General features: G+C 43.0%; 1 protein-coding gene across 1 annotated transcript in view; it reads left to right on the top strand.

Annotated features, from left to right (window-relative positions):
- The first annotated feature begins 356 nt into the window (after positions 1-356).
- cacna1ia (calcium voltage-gated channel subunit alpha1 Ia) overlaps positions 357-17,352 on the top strand; it is a 102,107-nt gene continuing 85,111 nt past the window's right edge. The window contains exon 1 of the mRNA XM_076080917.1: positions 357-604. Coding sequence (XP_075937032.1) covers positions 357-604 — 248 coding nt within the window. The remainder of the gene's footprint in view (positions 605-17,352) is intronic.

The raw sequence follows: 17,352 nt of genomic DNA, 5'->3' as shown, positions 1-17,352 counted from the left end.
AGAGCATTTGCCTTCGCAAGGCGAGAGACAAATGGGCATTTGGGATTGAAAACAACGAGCGTTCAATATCTGTGAGTTGTGAGGTGATGTTATGACGTGGAGGCGATTAAGTGGTCTGTGGGAGTGACGGCTTAGCCAAAAGCCTGCTTGTCCAATTAATGTTTCATGAAATAAACTCATTTAATTGCTATTTATTTGCTGCAGTGCAAAAGCTGAACGTTAATTAAATCAAAGCAGTCATTTTCTTTGCTATCTTAAGTCTATCTTGTGCAGTGTGTCAAACGGTGCAATAATTATTTCATTCCTCTAATCCCAGTGTCAACTCACGTTGTCTTTCAGATCTCGGCTGGGCTGCCATGATGAGCGAGGAGTGTCCTGTGCCGCTGGGGAGCCTTTCCTTAGCAGGGTCAGGGCAGAGTGAGGAGTACGGCTTGGCGCAGGCTGATGACATCATTGAGGAAGTGGGTCTGGGTGATGACGTCAGTATCGGCAGTGACCTAAGCACTCTCGTGTTGCCGTTCCCAGAGCTGGCGCCTGTGGTCTTCTTCTGCCTCAAGCAGACCACCTGTCCTCGCAACTGGTGCATCCGTATGGTCTCCAGCCCATATCCTTTCTTCCACTGGTGGAACTGGCCCCCTTTAACCTGAACGATAACCTTTACTCACTTAACCCTTCATCATTCTCTAACCTTAATTATTCACCTGTCCGCTTACCAGCTCCAAGTGCTTTTTCAGTTCAAAAGATGAAGTTTATGCAATGCACTTTATATATATCTGTGTAAAACACCAGCACTGGCTATCATTAACCTTTGCTCAGTGGTACACCTTTCATGTAGCATCTATTCATGTCCTCATCTGGTGCTTCCAGGTTTTCTTTTTCTGCCTATCCGTCACCCAGTTTTTTAGAATCCCAGTTTCTCTCCTTTAATTAAGATATCGTCTGTCTCTGTTTTGTGTTGTTTTGATACATTTGCATCCATCTTGACTCTGACCCGCATCCCATCCACCCTCACTCACTTATCGTGTGGATTTGCCACCACATTGATGCAGCAGACATCCCAGAATCTCCTCAAAGTAAGTGTGTTTGGCATGTTTATTCAACTACAACTGCAGTGACCAGCATTGCGCTGCTTGAACAATAGAATGTGTACATTTGTGTGTGTGTGTGTGTGTGTGTGTGTGTGTGTGTGTGTGTGTGTGGTTTTACCTTGCGCCCAGAACAACCAAATGTCTGTTTGCTGATTACACTGACAGCGACGGTGAGATTATTTCACTCCTTTCACATTAGGGACAGACAAGACCACAATGGGCTGGCTGTTTGTTTGTTTGTTTGTTTGTTTGTTTGTTTGTTTGTTTGTTTGTTTGTGTGTGTGTGTTTATACATCTAAGTGCAATATGGCTATAGCTCTATTAACTCCCACTAGTCGTAGCCAGTTTGCTTGGCCAGTCGGTCGGTTCAAACCTCTGAACTGCCCGGCTTATCATCGTCATGTGTAAGGAATAGTGGAGCCTTCAGGGGCAACTAGATTCTCAAGCATTTGTACTCACTGCGGTGAAGCTGATAGTATGTGTTTTTAAAATATATAATTTACTCTAAATATTTTGTATTCAAATACATCGTAATCTGAGACATACTTATAAATTACACACTTTGTGCTCCAAAGTTGTTTTTGCTGTAAGTGTTGAAGAACAGTTGCTGTGATGACTGGGCAATGATCTGGTTTCTCTTCTTCACGATAATAAATACTCGTGCAACATGTTTTCTCACACAGCTCGTGCAGTTCCTGCAGACACTGGAGCCATCAGTGTGATAGTAGAACCTTCCAAAAATATATCATAACGTGAACTTCTGTCCAGCCCATTTCTGACCACTCCCCACACAGTACATCTGTTTCTACAAGAAAACATATTGCAACCATTCTTTCAAAACTGAATACCAGAATCAGAATCAGAACCGTTTATTTTGCACATACAAGGCATTTTCCTTGGTGGATGGTGCATAACATTAAACAGTCAACACAGTGCAAAAAGTAGAAAATATAAACAAATTCACTATAAAATATAATATATAATATATTGTTGGTATGTGTTGTTGATATACTGTTCACAGGATTAAGTTTGGCATTAATACACATGGTACATATACTGGTCTGTACAACAGCAACAAGAAACCTAATGAGCACTGAGCACCTTTATGCCAGGGGCTTAAGAATTATTGCAAACTAATTTTACTTCAAAAAAAAAAATCTCACTCATTATTTTGATTTAATTTGATTTTTTCATGCCTTTGGATGTTTGTCTTTTCGGAAATCAATTTCAAACTAATTAACTTAAAGTCTAAACGACCAAATAACAGACCAAGAGAGATTACCGTGAAATAAGAAAAGAAAATAATGAACAATGGAAGTTAGGGGATAGGTTGTGTGAAATGAATCAACAAAGTCTGAATACAGGCGCATTTTAATCGACAGGAAATCAGAGAAGCATTGAGGCAAAAACTCAAGAAATGCCTTGTAAGACTTTATATTCAACCCGGACATTTACAGCAAGCCTTGGAGGATAGAGGATAGAAGGCAGTCAGACAGACAAAACTGGACATTTCAGACTCCATCTTTGATGTTCGGAGGGAAAGAGGTTTCAGAAAGATGCTTGCTAATGGCTGAGATTTGCTGCTCTCAGTTGGCTCCAAGCCACGGGGTAAAAACATACACCCTGCACACACTCCAAATCTTACTTCACATCGCCCGAGTTTCTATTGCGGCTCACCGGTTGTTGGACACCCATGGTGCAGTGTGTGAGACAAATATAAAGTGAGTGTGAGAAAGGCGAAAAAGAGCTTCCTGTGAAGGTTGCTATTGTCTCGAAATGAGGTGATTTTCCTCTCGAGGAATCAGCTGGAGAGCAAAGGAAACACAAACGCACACACACTTCGGTCACCGTGATGGTTAGTGAGCTGTTACTTTTGCCTACTTTGACTGTGTTAGTTTAGACAGTTTTGAAGCTCGCTGAAGTGTGTGTGTGTGTGTGTGTGTGTGTGTGTGTGTGTGTGTGTGTGTGTGTGTGTGTGTGTGTGCTTGTGTGTGTGTGTGTGTGGGATGGCAGCATATTCACAGGCTTTGTGCCTTTACTTGTGTAGGATCTGTGTGTGGGGGACTTAAACTGGAGCAAGAGTTTGATGTTTGGTGCACTGAAACAATGATTTGTACCCGTTTGAGTGTGTGTGTATTGATCGTACCAAAGCAGACATTACTGTATATATATAGATATTGCTGGATTGCGTATGTACTGACCAGATAGGAGCACAGCACAGTTTTATGTTTGAAGACCTGCATGCTACCATACTGTAGTCAGCCTCTTTTCACTGTCGTCAAATAGTGTTTTGCTTTTGCTCATTGCTGTGTATCGGGGGGGCAAAAAGATGGTTTCGCCATCTCTTTGCAGATCAATAATTCTGCAAAGAGTAGCTGTGAGAGGCCTTCAGTCACACACACACACACACACACACACACACACACACACACACACACACACACACACAATGATGCTCTCCCACGCTTGCCTGCAGCAGAGCACCTGGAGCAGCTCTCCATATTGCACCCAACACACTTCTTCTCCCTCTCCCTATTGTTCTTGCTCTCCAGAGTGCACGCTCACACTCCATACACACCAAGCCACATAAATGGACCCTAATACTTCCCTCATTCTTGTCAAACCCATTTTGTTAATCCCACCTCATTTGCCCAATCTGTTGATACTGATAGGAGGTTTATTTGATTTCACGACCATCCTTTTGCAACAAAGCAACGTTTATTTGCCAGTCAGTCTTAGTTTATTCCTTATTTCCATTCCTCTGTATCACTTTACCTCCCTCCACTTTGCTTCCCCACTGACTCGTAATAGTCAGATATCTGTATATCTGTAGATATTTTATGTGTATTGGCATCACGTGTTGAATCTGCCCTGCAGAATAATTTTCCTGTTTTCTATACCTGTATATTTATTAAGACATTTTCTCTCAATTTAAATAGACGCTCTGCTCTCTGCTCTGCTTCGCCTTTGTACTGACATGCTGTGGAGAGATACTGTAGCAGCTGTTCCTCCACTCCTGTCAAGACTGATAGCAGATAAGATGTGTGTCCCAATATAGTTCCCCTCACCTTGATAGATTCATTATAAAGCACTACTGCACAAGTCTATCTATATATATATATATATATATATATATATATATATATATATATATATATATATATATAGATACACTTGTCCACCTTCTCAATATTAAAGTTGACCCTCTTGAAGAATCTTTGTGTTTTAATTAAAGACATCCTCTTCCGCTTCTCACTTTATCAGCATCTCCCATTCACGTCTGCGGCATATTTTACAGTTGAAATCTGTTAGGGGTCATAGCTTTCACCTGGTCCATCTTTTAGAAAAGACTGTTGCATTGGTTCTTAGTTAAGTGGGGAGGATTGCCTCTCATCAATACAGTTTTTCTGTAGATCAAGATGAGAACATGTCCGGTCACTCATACTGTACCTCGAATAGCACAGTCGACTGCATTCAGTGAAACCTGACCGGTCAACATCTACTCGTGCTGGAAACACAGAGAAAGATAGAAAGCAGTTATTCATCAACCTATTGTGTCATGTGGTGACTTGTTTGAAGGTGCAATATCTTCTATGGAGTTTTATGTGATGTCCCCTTTGACTTGCAGAATATTTCAGTTTTTATAAGTCTCGTATAATCTTCTGAAATTGTTACCAATGTATGTTGAACATTGTGTTTCATTTGGGACTTCTTCCACTGCTGCACTTTTTTTCTGCACTACTTGTTTCAGACTCCTAAATTGTAGTTATAATTGCAAAGTGCACACATTCTACAGATACATTTTTAAGCTGTATTTTCAAAGTGGAAACGGGAAACGCAGGGTAACTACTTGCAGCACACAGCATTTCAGAAAGGAAATGTGCTGGCATGTGTGTATGAGTTGTTTAGGCAGAGAGCACTGACTGATGCATGGCTCTGGGCTCCTTCTTGTTTCTTTCTATTTTTTTTTAGAAAACTTTATTTAATTTGTTTCTTTCCCCATCCAAACATTGTTACAATTGCATGAGCTCCTCTGTACTTTCTCGCCACTTCCTCTCTATTTCTTTATTCCCTCTCTGAAATCAACATCCACTTTCCACTCTCTTTGTCTTGTTTTCCTCTCTTTTTTTCACCGAAGAGCTTGATGCCAGTGACTATCCTTTTCTTCACATTATCTCATCCTCTCCCCGTCTCCTCTGATTGGCTCCTGTGGTGTTCGAGCAGAGTGACCGGCCTCTGTGGCCCGTGATCCTATCTGGCCCTGACAGCTTGTTATCTCCATGGTGACGGATGGCTGAGGCGTTGCCGTGCCTTGCTCTTAACTACTGCTGAGGATCGAGCTCACACCTGGGACACATCACCTACTCTCGCTCACCTTCTCGCACTCGCTTTCTGCGGTTTTCTTATTGTTTTGTCTTTCTCTCCTTCTGTGTTCTGTGGCTCTAGTTGGAAAAGTTGCTCTGGGACAGCATGGTAGATCTTTGTCATTTTCTTTTGCGATGACACCTGCTGTGAGGCGTGTCACTTGATGTTGAATGTTTGTTCCGCTTGTTCTTGACGGATGTTTTGTTGAAGAAGATCAAAAGCCTTTCTTTTATCTCATGCTTGTTCTCCTGTCTGTTTTTTTTGTCATTTCTTTGTTTTTGCTTTCTATTTTGTCCTAACACACAAATGCTATCACTCCTTTCTACTCATGCATCGGTTCCCTCTTCCTTAAGATGTTGTCGCTTCCCAAGCTTCCATTTATGCCTTCCTCTTGTGCAGTAATGGGAGTGTTCCACTTATATTAATGAGCCTCGGCTTCAAATATGAGCTATTGTCCTTCTACCCCGGGGACAGTCTCCTTTTAAAAAGAGGTGTTAACATTAATGAGGCAAACTTCTGTTTATGATTAATAAAACTTATTGGAATACTAATGCTTATGCTTCCGAAATAAATCCCAAAGCTAAAGTGACTACTAGTACCAATACTGATTCAAATGATCCCCACTGTCGCATCACTCTTTCTCACTTCTTCCTCCCGCCATGCTTCTGTCCTTCCCCTCCACCCTCTCTCTTCTCCCTCAGGTCTAGTCCAAACTCTATTAGCCTGTACTGTCTGAGAGAGGAAGAGGAGATCAGACGGGGACAGTGGAGATGAAGGGCGTAACGTGACTCTAATGATTACTGTAGTATCAAGCCTCAGTGCATACACACTCTGTGTGACCTTCTCCATAGTAGTTAGGCTACACTGAACATGTGCTTTTTACACTATGGCAGCTTACCGTTCAAGGTAAATACTTAAACAGGAAGAGTATTGCTACATTATGTTACTCACTCATCTCATCTTCTTTATCCATTTCCTTGTTTGCTAAAGGACGCCAGCATTTCACAGAATGAATGCAATCATTTACCAAGAATCTTTGAATGAAGTTCATGTACTTGTAAAATCTTTTGAGGGTAGATTGGACTTCTAGAGTGAAATGTGCCTAACCAGCCTTCCCCCGAGGATTTTTTGCATAACTGATATGATGTCTCATGGATTTACCACAAACCACTTTACTGTGACTTCTTCACTGACTGCAGTGAGTTTGTGAACAGTCTCACAACCAATCACATAGCCCATCATGGAAATAGTAAATTAAAAACCAACCTGTCTGTGCCTTGGATCCGCTTATTGCTTTTTTTGGTTTGCTAGGTACAGTATGATATGTAGGAAATGTGTTGATGTGTATCGGCGGTCTAAGCAGCCTAAGCTTTCTTGCAGGCGCCTTATTTCTCGTTTCTAATTTTCTTGCTGTTTAGGTAGCAGCGAATCGGGGTGCATGTTCGTTATTTACGAATGGTACTAACAGTCCCAACAGTCCCACGTGCAGTTAAATCACAGCTATTATTTTACTCTTGATAAGCTACCTTAGCCAGAGTAGATTATCATTTTCATTTAAATAATTGAACTGGATTGAATGCATATTAATTGCAAATAGAAGATAGGCCACAATTCTAACAGCTTTACAGTGACAGTAGAAGTTAATATGAAGCCATACAGTAACAGGGTTCAATGAAAACGAATCACTTTATTTGTACAGGCGATGGTTCTCGCCACTCTTGCTATTTGTGTTTTTATATGACTAAAACTTTTAAAGGTTAATAATAATAGAGCTGAAATACTGATTAATAACTGAATAATAAATTAGTTTTTTGCTTAAAGTAAATGTCTTATCACTTAATCTTCTTCTCAGAGTACAGCAGAATGCTACATTTTAAAGCTCATAAAGCCAAGTAAGGACTTACTGTTTGCCAAGTAAGTCATGGCAAACAGTTAATATACTAACAGTGGTTCCGAACCCTGGCTCCAGATCCTTAATCCGGTCAAGGATCTGGAGCCAGGGTTAAGAACCACTGTTTGTATATTAACTGTTTGCCAAACTCACTTACAAGTAATTAGTGGAGGAAACATTATTCAGATCCTTCGCTACAGTAAAAGTCCTAATACCATACTGATGAAACAATCCACGACGAGTAAAAGTCCTGCATTCGAAACCTTAGTCAATTATGTTATAATCAGCAAGGTGTACTTAAAGTACCAAAAGTAGAAGTACCCGTGCAGTAAAATGTACCCCGTCAGTGTTTTACTATTATATCTGATGTTTTAGGATATATATTGCTGCATTAACGTGTATGCTGCATGTTTTTAACTCCTTGTTATTGTATTTTTGTGAGGACTCGTTTGTCAATAGGGAGCCGGGCATTATAAGAGTTTGAACCATTTTTTCTTCTTCTTCTGCTTGTTGGTGATCTGGCTCTGAAGATCTTTTTCGGTGGCCTGAAGATCTTCGGTGGCCTGAAGGAGGGAAGACTTCTCCTGCTGCCAAAGAAAACGCTCAGTTTCTAACAGATCTTCTGTCTTTTTCCGGGCTGCCAAGATCTTGTTTATCTTCGTTCTCTGCTCCACCAGCCGGGCTTGGGACGCCTGGTTTCTTTTGACCATCTGCGTAGCTTCCTCCTCCAATGTTTGAATAGTAGCTATGTTCTTCAGCTGGGCATGATCGAGGTCCCTGCAGGTTTTTTCCAGGTCTGCCGTGAGGGATGACTGTTCCTGGAAATGGAGACGCTCAGCTTCTAACAGATCTTCAGTCTTTTTCAGAACTGCCAAGATCTTGTTGGTCTCTGCTCTCTGTTCTTCCAGCTGGCCTTTATGGGCTGCCTGGAATCTCTCTAGTGTCTGCTTAGCCTCCTTCTCCATTATTCCAAAATCAGGTCTGCTGGGAGGACGTCCTTGATGTGCGATAGTATCATCCTCTCGAAGCACTTCATGATGACTGGGGTCAGGGCGACTGGGCGGTAGTCGTTGAGGCAGGTGACTGTGGTCTTTTTTGGGACAGGGACAATGGTGGTGGCTTTGAGGCAGGTGGGGACTGCAGCTTGTTGCAGGGAGAGGTTGAAGATGTTAGTGAAAACCTCTGCTAGCTGGTCGGCACAGGTCTTCAGTGTGCGGCCCGACACTTTGTCTGGTCCCGCTGCCTTGGTGATGTCGATCCTCCTCAGAGAGGACCTCACCTGGTGGTGCTGGAGGAAGAGTGTCTGCTCCTCCTTGGGCTGGGTCTTCTCAGCTGTTGCTCCGCTCTGCTGTCTATCAAAGCGGGCAAAGGATATGCGTCCTTCCAGTGCTCCTGTGCTCTTTCTTGCTCTTTAGCCTTCATATAGTCTCGCTCTCTGTTATACAGAGCCACCAAACAAGCAGGGTAATAGTTTAGTTCTTGTGCTATGACATCTCCACTGCTAAGTTTGGCACGGAGTTTCCCATCACTGAGTGTTCTTGCATATTCATTTATCTTTTCATTGACTTTCATTGTCATTGCTTCTCTTAACTTGCCTCCTTTGTGCTCACATAGAAAACACTCAAGCGTTTGTGGACATGTCTCTTGAACCTTCCGTGGAATCTTGCTTCTAGCACCATCATCACTACTTGATGTGATGAAACATGAAGCCCCCCCCCCCCCCCCCCCCCAACCCCCGTGTTCCGGTTCAGTTCACCCGGTCACTCGTTAACGTTAAACCCGAACACCGGCAGTGTTGCAGGTTGATTGTTTGAACTCAAAGTAGAATAAAAGGCCCAGATACTGATGAGATGATAAGGTCAAAGAGCTTCAGGAAGAGGAGGCTGTTTGTGTAGCGCAGCTTGACGCAGGTCTGAGCTGTGAGTGGAGCTGGGCCTGGATAAAGGTGGAGGTCTAAACAGACGTGAGGACAGCTTCCTGCTGTCACAGTATTTTAAATACATTGATAAGGCAGGGTATGCTAAATGCAGCCTCTGCTCCAAGGAGATAAAGTACAGCAACAAGGGCTCACATCCTCTCATCACACTGTACACACTGTTCACTGTAATGACCACAGCCAGTGTACTAATACCTTTGGCAGCGTCTGTGTGTGCGTGCATCAATCCATGTGTACAATTGTGCTTCAGTGTGTGCTTGCACATTATCACGATCAACCACTGTTGGATTATGGATTATGTAGACACGGTTTTTGAATCACAGCCATAATTGGGTTATGTGTGATTTCAATGTCCCATTTTTAGAAGGGAATTGCATTCGGATGGCTGCCTGACACTATCCTCCTTCCTCTTTGGCACTGTGTTATGCTATATATGCTATACTCTATATTGCAGCAATTCTTTAGACAGCAGCGCCTATTTGTTTGCTCAGTAGCAGGGCAGATTGCTTTTGGATATAACACGCAGATAAATGTCAGAGGTGCACAAACACATGCTCACGCTCACACACACAAATGGCTAGCACGCACACTCGAACCAGTACGTTTCTCTCTCTCTCTCTCTCTCTTATTTTTCACCATCACATTCTTGCGTCCTTGTTTTTAACTTATAAAAGAGTCATGTCTTCCGTTTTATGTCAGCTCATCTCAGAAGTATTGCTTTACACAAACTGGGACTCTTGAGAGAATTTAATAAGTCATTTAATGGCTCCATCACCACTAACTACAGGGTACGTGCTACGTGCGCCACACGAATTGTGCTTTTTGTCTCGGTGCTGGAATGTTGGAAAAAAAGCTGATCAGACATTGTCCTGTATGTGAAGGCAGCAGTTAACTCATTCATCTGTATATCTGTGACTTTGTGAAACAGAAGGCGTGAGACGGAGCTGAAAATCAGCTGTCTTGCTGAATTGCTAAATTGCAAATACTTAAAAAAAAATAAACATTCTGGAAATTCAAAGTTTTTGTGGTTAAAATGATGCAAGATATTTCTAATTGCAATATGAAAATAAAATGGTGACAGGCCAGCGCTTAGCCTCAAGTAAAAGATGGTTCACGTCTGGCAGTAGAATATGTAATAATTACTCTGACTTGTATTCTGCTTCTTTTGTTCCTTCAGAGCAGAGGGCCAACTCTCTGTGGCATCGTCCTTAATACAGGGGGATTTAAACAAAAGCTTACATTTTAGTAGTTTGAATGTAAATTCTGTGGTTATTACCAGAGGCAGCTGTAAAGAAAGCTACAGATAAGCAAAGCAATAATTATTCTACTCCAAATATTCTTGTCTCGTTACACTTGGAAGCTAAACTGCCAGCAGACAGAATAACTAATAGATCAAATGTGACAGCTCACAGTCTGTCCTTACTTTGTGGAATACATTTTGTCCTTTCAGAATACATTCCGCTATGTTTCGCCGATGGCTAATGCTACAAAAACAATAACTAGCAAACTCTAGTTGCATGCTTTAACATGTCAGACCATAGAAAGTACTACTAAATATGTACATGTATTTTTAACTGCAAATAGGTGAAGATTAACTCTAAACTGAGATATTCAGGATTTGTTTTTTTTGTACTTTTGAAAGTGCACAGGCAGCTTCTTCAGACTACTCTAAGTACTTCATGAATCTGGCTCTGCCGTTGACTGTGGGGGAAAGACAGCGAGGTTGTGTCAAAGAACATAACGTTAACGGCTATTATGAACCCTGGCAACGCTTCCAGTCCAATTTTGTAGGACGTGTGAGGAAAGCGTGAGTCACTAGGGGATGTTTATTAGTATTCTGCTTTTCGATAGATCTTCAGTATGTTTCAGCATGAACCATTTGCCCACTTGCTGTGCGAGCTTTGAGGTCTACCCTTTGGTAATGATGAGCACATTAACAAACCAAGAAGACTCATTACAATATCAAGGAGACCTGCAGATCACATGCCCTTTTAGTGCCTTTGAGTAGAGTCTGTGTCTTTGTGTCCTGGCTATGTGAGGCATGAACATCACGTTACCAATTCATGCGTCACAATTATGCCAAGCTTAGATGACCCCCCCCCCCCCCCAAACGCATCATTGCATGTTCGATGTAAAGTCATGACAACTTTGCAGCACCTTTTTAATAGTCAGTATTGTGAAGAGAGTTCCCCTCACTAGAGCCTCTGTGGCTCATGGACTTTCACTGCATCAGTGCACACAAAAACGCCAGGGTGCGGTTTGCATAAAGTAGTGCGTGATTTACCTTCCCCCATGCTGTGATGGTGCCCTCACCCAACTTCACAAGAGATGAATGACAAACTGCCCACAAGACCTCAATGGTTGTGATATAAGATTGCCATTCAAGGTCTCTCATATCCTCTGATGAAGAGAGAGCAGGAGGCTTATGGCCAGGCCGGTGTTCACCTGAGAGAGATCAAAGCGAGTCTTACAAGGGTTAACAGATGGAGGAATTCCATTTCTTCAAGGCACTCTGATATTAGAATGTGGCATCCTTTCAAGACTGCCTAATAGTTGGAGAGAGGTCTAAGATGAGCATGCAAGTCAGGGAATTTTTTCTTTCTTTCTTGAGAAGCCCCATTGTGTCAATCTAATATGACATGATAAAGAAGCTTGTATAGAATTTGTATAGAACATGTCCCCTTTTGAGTTTAAGCTCTGCTCAGTTCATCTGATTAAGAATCAAGAAAAGCGGGACCCATTGAGATGTTGAATTACGTTTTCTGCTGCGTGTTTGCGGCACTTCACATGGGCACTGAGTCAACTCTACATCACAAGATATCAGAGTTGGCCTATGAGCAGGGCGGATGCGTAATTCACTGCAAACACATGTGACACACTGAAAACGAAGGATATGAGTACTAGATGAGCAGAGAAAGATAAAAGAAGAAAAAAGGGACGGAGAGAGAGAGAGGGACGGAGCCGGTGGATGATAAATGGTAATTATTGTGCAGATAGAGAGGGATGGAAAGTCAGTGAGCGGCACAAAAGCAAAACACTGAGTGAAGGACAAGCTTGTAACTTCTCTGTGAAAGACGGATGAAAGAGAAAAGATGGAGACGAAAGAGACGGACGATAGCCCTCGGAGAGAGGGGGCAGAGAGAGAAGGGGAAGAACGGAGAGATTGCTAGTTTGCACTTTTCTAGAAAAGGCAGAGTGTGAGAGGGAGACAGAGTGAAGGAGGAAGAAAAAGGGAGATAGTTAGCACAGTGGCAGAGTGAACTTTTGCCCAGTGCCTGTCAGCACAGAGGACGGCAGAGGATGGGTGTTGTGTGTCTGTGTGTGTGTGTGTGTATGTGTGCGTGTGTGCGTGCGTCATGTGTGTATTTTTGCCTCCTCTTGACAGTGAGGAGGAACATGAAGTCTCTAATTGCTCTGGTGACTCCAACTTCAGACCTCTTTCACAGTGAAAGGCAAAGAGACAGAGAGTGGGGAGGGGGGCAGGGTAACACCGAGATCGGGAGGAGGTACTAAATTATGTTATAAATGAACGGCACACAGAGGTCTGCAAGGCAAGGAATGTGTGTGTGTGCGTGTGTCCTTCGCATATCTAGAGAACTGTTTATCCGATCCTCGTCCCGCTTGGTGGGTGTATTGCTGGGGTTTCGAAGTTGGTGCAATTTGAACACACACCACAATCGATATAGATAAACTTTGAATAAAAGAGCAGACCTCTTCTTCACATTCCTGGAGTCAACGGGGTGTTATTATGAATCCCACTGCTTTTATTGGCAAGACGTTCCCTGCTAGGATTGGCCAGTTGTCCATGCTCGCCGAGGTACTGGTAACCCGGGTTGTTCATGTCCCATGCCCAGACCAATCGGCTATCCTGACCTCAACCAACTACGCAATGGCGGGACTTGCCAAGAAATGCAGTGGTATTCATAAGCACGCGTCAGAGTGGTTCTCGAACGCTGCAAGCAGCACTCACGTGGTCCAAGCAATTGGCAAGCCCCAAACGGGCAGTGCACTAGTTAACTTAAAAGGAGTTGATATTTCAGTGCAGATAAAAGCTTGTTTCCACTGCCCCAAAGGCGGCAATACAATCAGTGATTACAGGTTTGAAATAAGGCTGTTTAGTCAACACATAATACATATGTAAATATCAATTTTGCCATTGTCTGCCCTTCACAAAATAACAACCCCATTTACTGATTATACCAAATATAACATTTTTCCTCTACTTTTTAATACCATTTTCCTCTACGAATATTTATCTATAACGCACACTTTCATCACTCACCTCGGCCATTTTTTTGACTTCTGTCCGGTGACCCTTACTCTCTCCTGGGAGTAATCCCTTCTTGCTCCGTTGGCTCGGGAAGGGGAGAGGGATAGAAAGAGGATGGAAAAAAAGTGGAAGGGGGTGACAGGGAGGGGGAGAAGAAACGAAACGAAACAAAGGGGGCAGAGCTTATGATACAGGGAGTGTCAGACAGAAAAAGGCCATGAAGAGAGAGAAGAAAAGGTTAGTTAGTGACCGCTAGGGACCAGCTGAAATGGCCCTGCTTTGTCACTGTCTCGCGTGCACACACACATACACACACACACACACACACACACATACAACTCTCCCTCGCTCTTCTCACTCTCATGTATACACATAATCCTTGCTGTCAGATATATGTTACACACATATGGATCATACTCAGCCTAAATCCTTCTCCAGTGTTTTTCCACTGGCTGTGGTGTGTGTGTGTGTGTGTGTGTGTGTGTTACTGTGTGGGTGGCATCTGTCAGGGCCAATGCTAAAACCCTTCCTCTGGCCAATGATAAAAGCTTAGCACTTCTCTCTGTGTGTGTGTGTGTGTGTGTGTGTGTGTGTGTGTGTGTGTGTGTGTGTTACCACCCAGATGTTTGGACATTAGTTGACAGCTGGTATCTGCAGCTCAAATGAGCCTTTGGGCTTAGGTCATTAAAGACCAGCTTTATACTTATACTAGCACACACGTACACACACACTCCCAAAGTTGCTGAGTTGGTAGGTTTCTTCTAAAACTCTGTAGACTGTCGTGTAACTGAATCAGCGCCTGAGTCACTGATATAACAGCAACACGCTCAAGTGATATCAGCTCAGAGAGGGACACGGGAGAGGAAAAGATTGAAACAAAGGAAAGAATGAGAGGAGGTATGGAGGAGTAATAAATGAGGAGATGTGGTAACACAATAGCTAAGTGATGCCGCAAGGATAGAGGAAAAGAGAAAATACATTTTTACATGCTTTTCATTTGGGTTAATGGAGTCAAAAAAGTGAAACAAATCCTGTGAGGTAGTCCCTTTGGGAAGCCAGCGGGGAATTGTGTCTCGGTACCAGAGTCCCCTACTGCCAGGGAATCTCTTTAGGAAACGAGGACAGTACTAGAGATGGCGGAAATCTCTACACGTGTTCGACTCTCTTGGTGAAAATCCTCCTTGTAATGTGTGTGTGAGAGTGGACACATGGCATTTTACACCCTCGCCAGGCCTACAGAGGAGTTGGCAGCAACAGCGACCATGAAACAAAGGACAAGCTGTGAACTACTTAACTTGGGAAGAAAAAGAGAAACGCAAAATAAATGGATGAATGAATAAGGTCATGATGACTGACTGAATTTATTGGTGCATGCAACTGTTGGACTTGGCCTCTAAGTTGACCTTATATTATGGAAAGAAAACTGTTCGTCCAGTGGGCTCACCCCTGCCCTGACTTTTGCTTGGGCAAAATAGCTGACATCTGACATCTTGCTCCTATTAAGGTCAGCTGTGTGCGGTTGAGTGTGTGTTTACTGTGTGTGCGTGCTGTACACATGGTTTGCACAAACCAACTTACATCCCTCCAAAAATACTTTTTAGGCAATCACAAACTGTGAACACATTTTCTTTGTCCTCCAACTAAGACCACATATACTGTATGATATAAACCTACACTTTTTCAAACAACCTGCTGTTTTCAAGTAATGACCAGTGTGCTATTTCTCTCACAAAAGAGACTTGACAGCACAATTCTGTACAATTTAGTCTCCTGGCAGCGAGCGAGGGAGCGAGAGAGAGTGAGAAATAGAGAGAGAGAGAGGAGAGAGAGAGAGAGGGTGAGATTGTGTCCTTTTGGCCATTTTCCCAGTCAAATGAGTGTGAGAGGAGTGCAACGGCAGCCAGGGCCCTCAGAGAGCCGAGCACTGTTTAAACGATCTTATCACAATACAATTTGTATCCACTCCATCTGTTTCACTTACACATTCTCCAACTCCCGCTCCTCATCCCTCACCCTGTTTCGTTATTTTTCTCTTTCTGTATGTCACAATTAACATAGACTGTTTATTGGTATAATACACAGGAATTTCCTTTAAAAAAAAAAAAATCAGTAGACTGAGACAAAAATATTCCCTCTGAATCATCACTTATGACCCACTGGGCATCTGGGCATCAGCAAAGAGCCTTAGGGCCCCACATTGGGAGTGTAACCCTCAGCCAATTACAGCGCGCAGGGTGTGCAGCTAGTTTCGGTCATCACATGCAGCCGCTTTGTCACGCACTCGTCGTCTGATACCGAGGAACATGTCCCCCTTTAGCTCTGTCAAATACAAAGAGGCCATTTTTTGACGTAGAACAGGTTTGTTCCATCTCTTTCTACAGTCTTTCTGTGCAGCAGTTTCCCCCCCCCCCCCTGCTCTTCTCTCTTTCCTCTGAGTGCAGAGCCACTGTGTCGCACACCGAGCAGAGCCAACAGGACGAAGCCTGCCCTTCGGTGCGTTCGTTCAAAATCCGGCAATGCGGCACCTTCCCGTAGGGTGCGAGTGTGTTTGTTTGTGCTTTGAAACATAACTGCCGTGAAACGATCACAAAGTAACGTTTTATTGTTTTGACTCTCGGAATTTGTTCCAACCAACGCTGCCCCCTCTCTTCATTCACGCTATAGCTCGCTCAACCTTTGCTGCTCGCTCTCTCTGTCGACTCGGTGAGCCGTGGAAGACGAGCCGAGATTGAATGCCGTGCGTTTACAAACACTAACCGACAAATGTACCATATTATACTTTAAATATAATGCAGACATGTGACCACGTGTGCTCATTTCATGTGTCTGTGTTGTTGCAGTCGTGGCAGGAACATGAGTGATACTATGACCCTTCATCTTATTACCAACACCCACCACATAGACACATGCACACACACACACACCTCAATCCTACCTAACACCCCTCTGTCCACAGCCACGCGTTATTTAGAGCTTCGATTAGTTATTGATCAGAACATGCCTACAGTACTTTGGGACCTTGTATGTTCCCAAGGCCAGTATAAGTGTGTGAGTGCCTGTTATATTGGTTCATAGATGAGACACCTAATCTACATATTCTGGTGGTTTGTGCTGATCTGGGCATGTTCATGGGTTGCCTTTTTAATAGCTGTGTAAGGATCAGGGGACAACCTCCGGGTCTGAAAAGTGAATCCAATGTAGAAGTGCCTTAAACTTGCATTTTCTCTAATGACCATCTCTTCTGGTTGCAAAAATAAGTCAGATTGTATAGAAGTCTATGAGAAAATGACCCTACTTCTCACTTGTTTTATTACCTCAGTAAACATTGTAAACAGGAGTTCATGGTCTCAATTGCTAGTTTCAAGTATTTTTTAACACAGCATGATGCTCATTTAGTAAATTAAGGAAAGTTAATTGTAACATTTTGGTTACCTAAAAATCTCTAAGCATCTCTCTCCTAACAAAAACAAGATGCTGACGTCCAAAATGGATGGAGTTTGGTGCTTTCATTCATTCTCAAATTGGGTTGCGTACATGAATTCACTAAAAGACCACTAACCCGTGTCCTCTTATTGTCCAACCACCAAAATCCAGATGGTAATCACAGCATTTAGGCTGTACCAGCAGTGGCGAGCAATATAATGTGTTTTACCCAAAATGTTGCCTCTCAGGCAACATACAAGCTGCTTTGAATGAATTTGGGGCCTGTATGCAGCTTGTGAGGAAGACTGTAAACACTATTCAGGGTAGAGGAAAGTCCCCAACTCCTCTAGAACTAAACTCCTCTAGAACTAAACTCCTC

The sequence above is a fragment of the Anarhichas minor genome, unplaced genomic scaffold (genome assembly GCF_050575085.1).
Source record: "Anarhichas minor isolate MPS153535 unplaced genomic scaffold, ASM5057508v1 ptg000007l, whole genome shotgun sequence".
In the NCBI taxonomy this organism is placed as follows: domain Eukaryota; kingdom Metazoa; phylum Chordata; class Actinopteri; order Perciformes; family Anarhichadidae; genus Anarhichas; species Anarhichas minor.
This window is presented reverse-complemented; position numbering and strand designations above follow the sequence as displayed.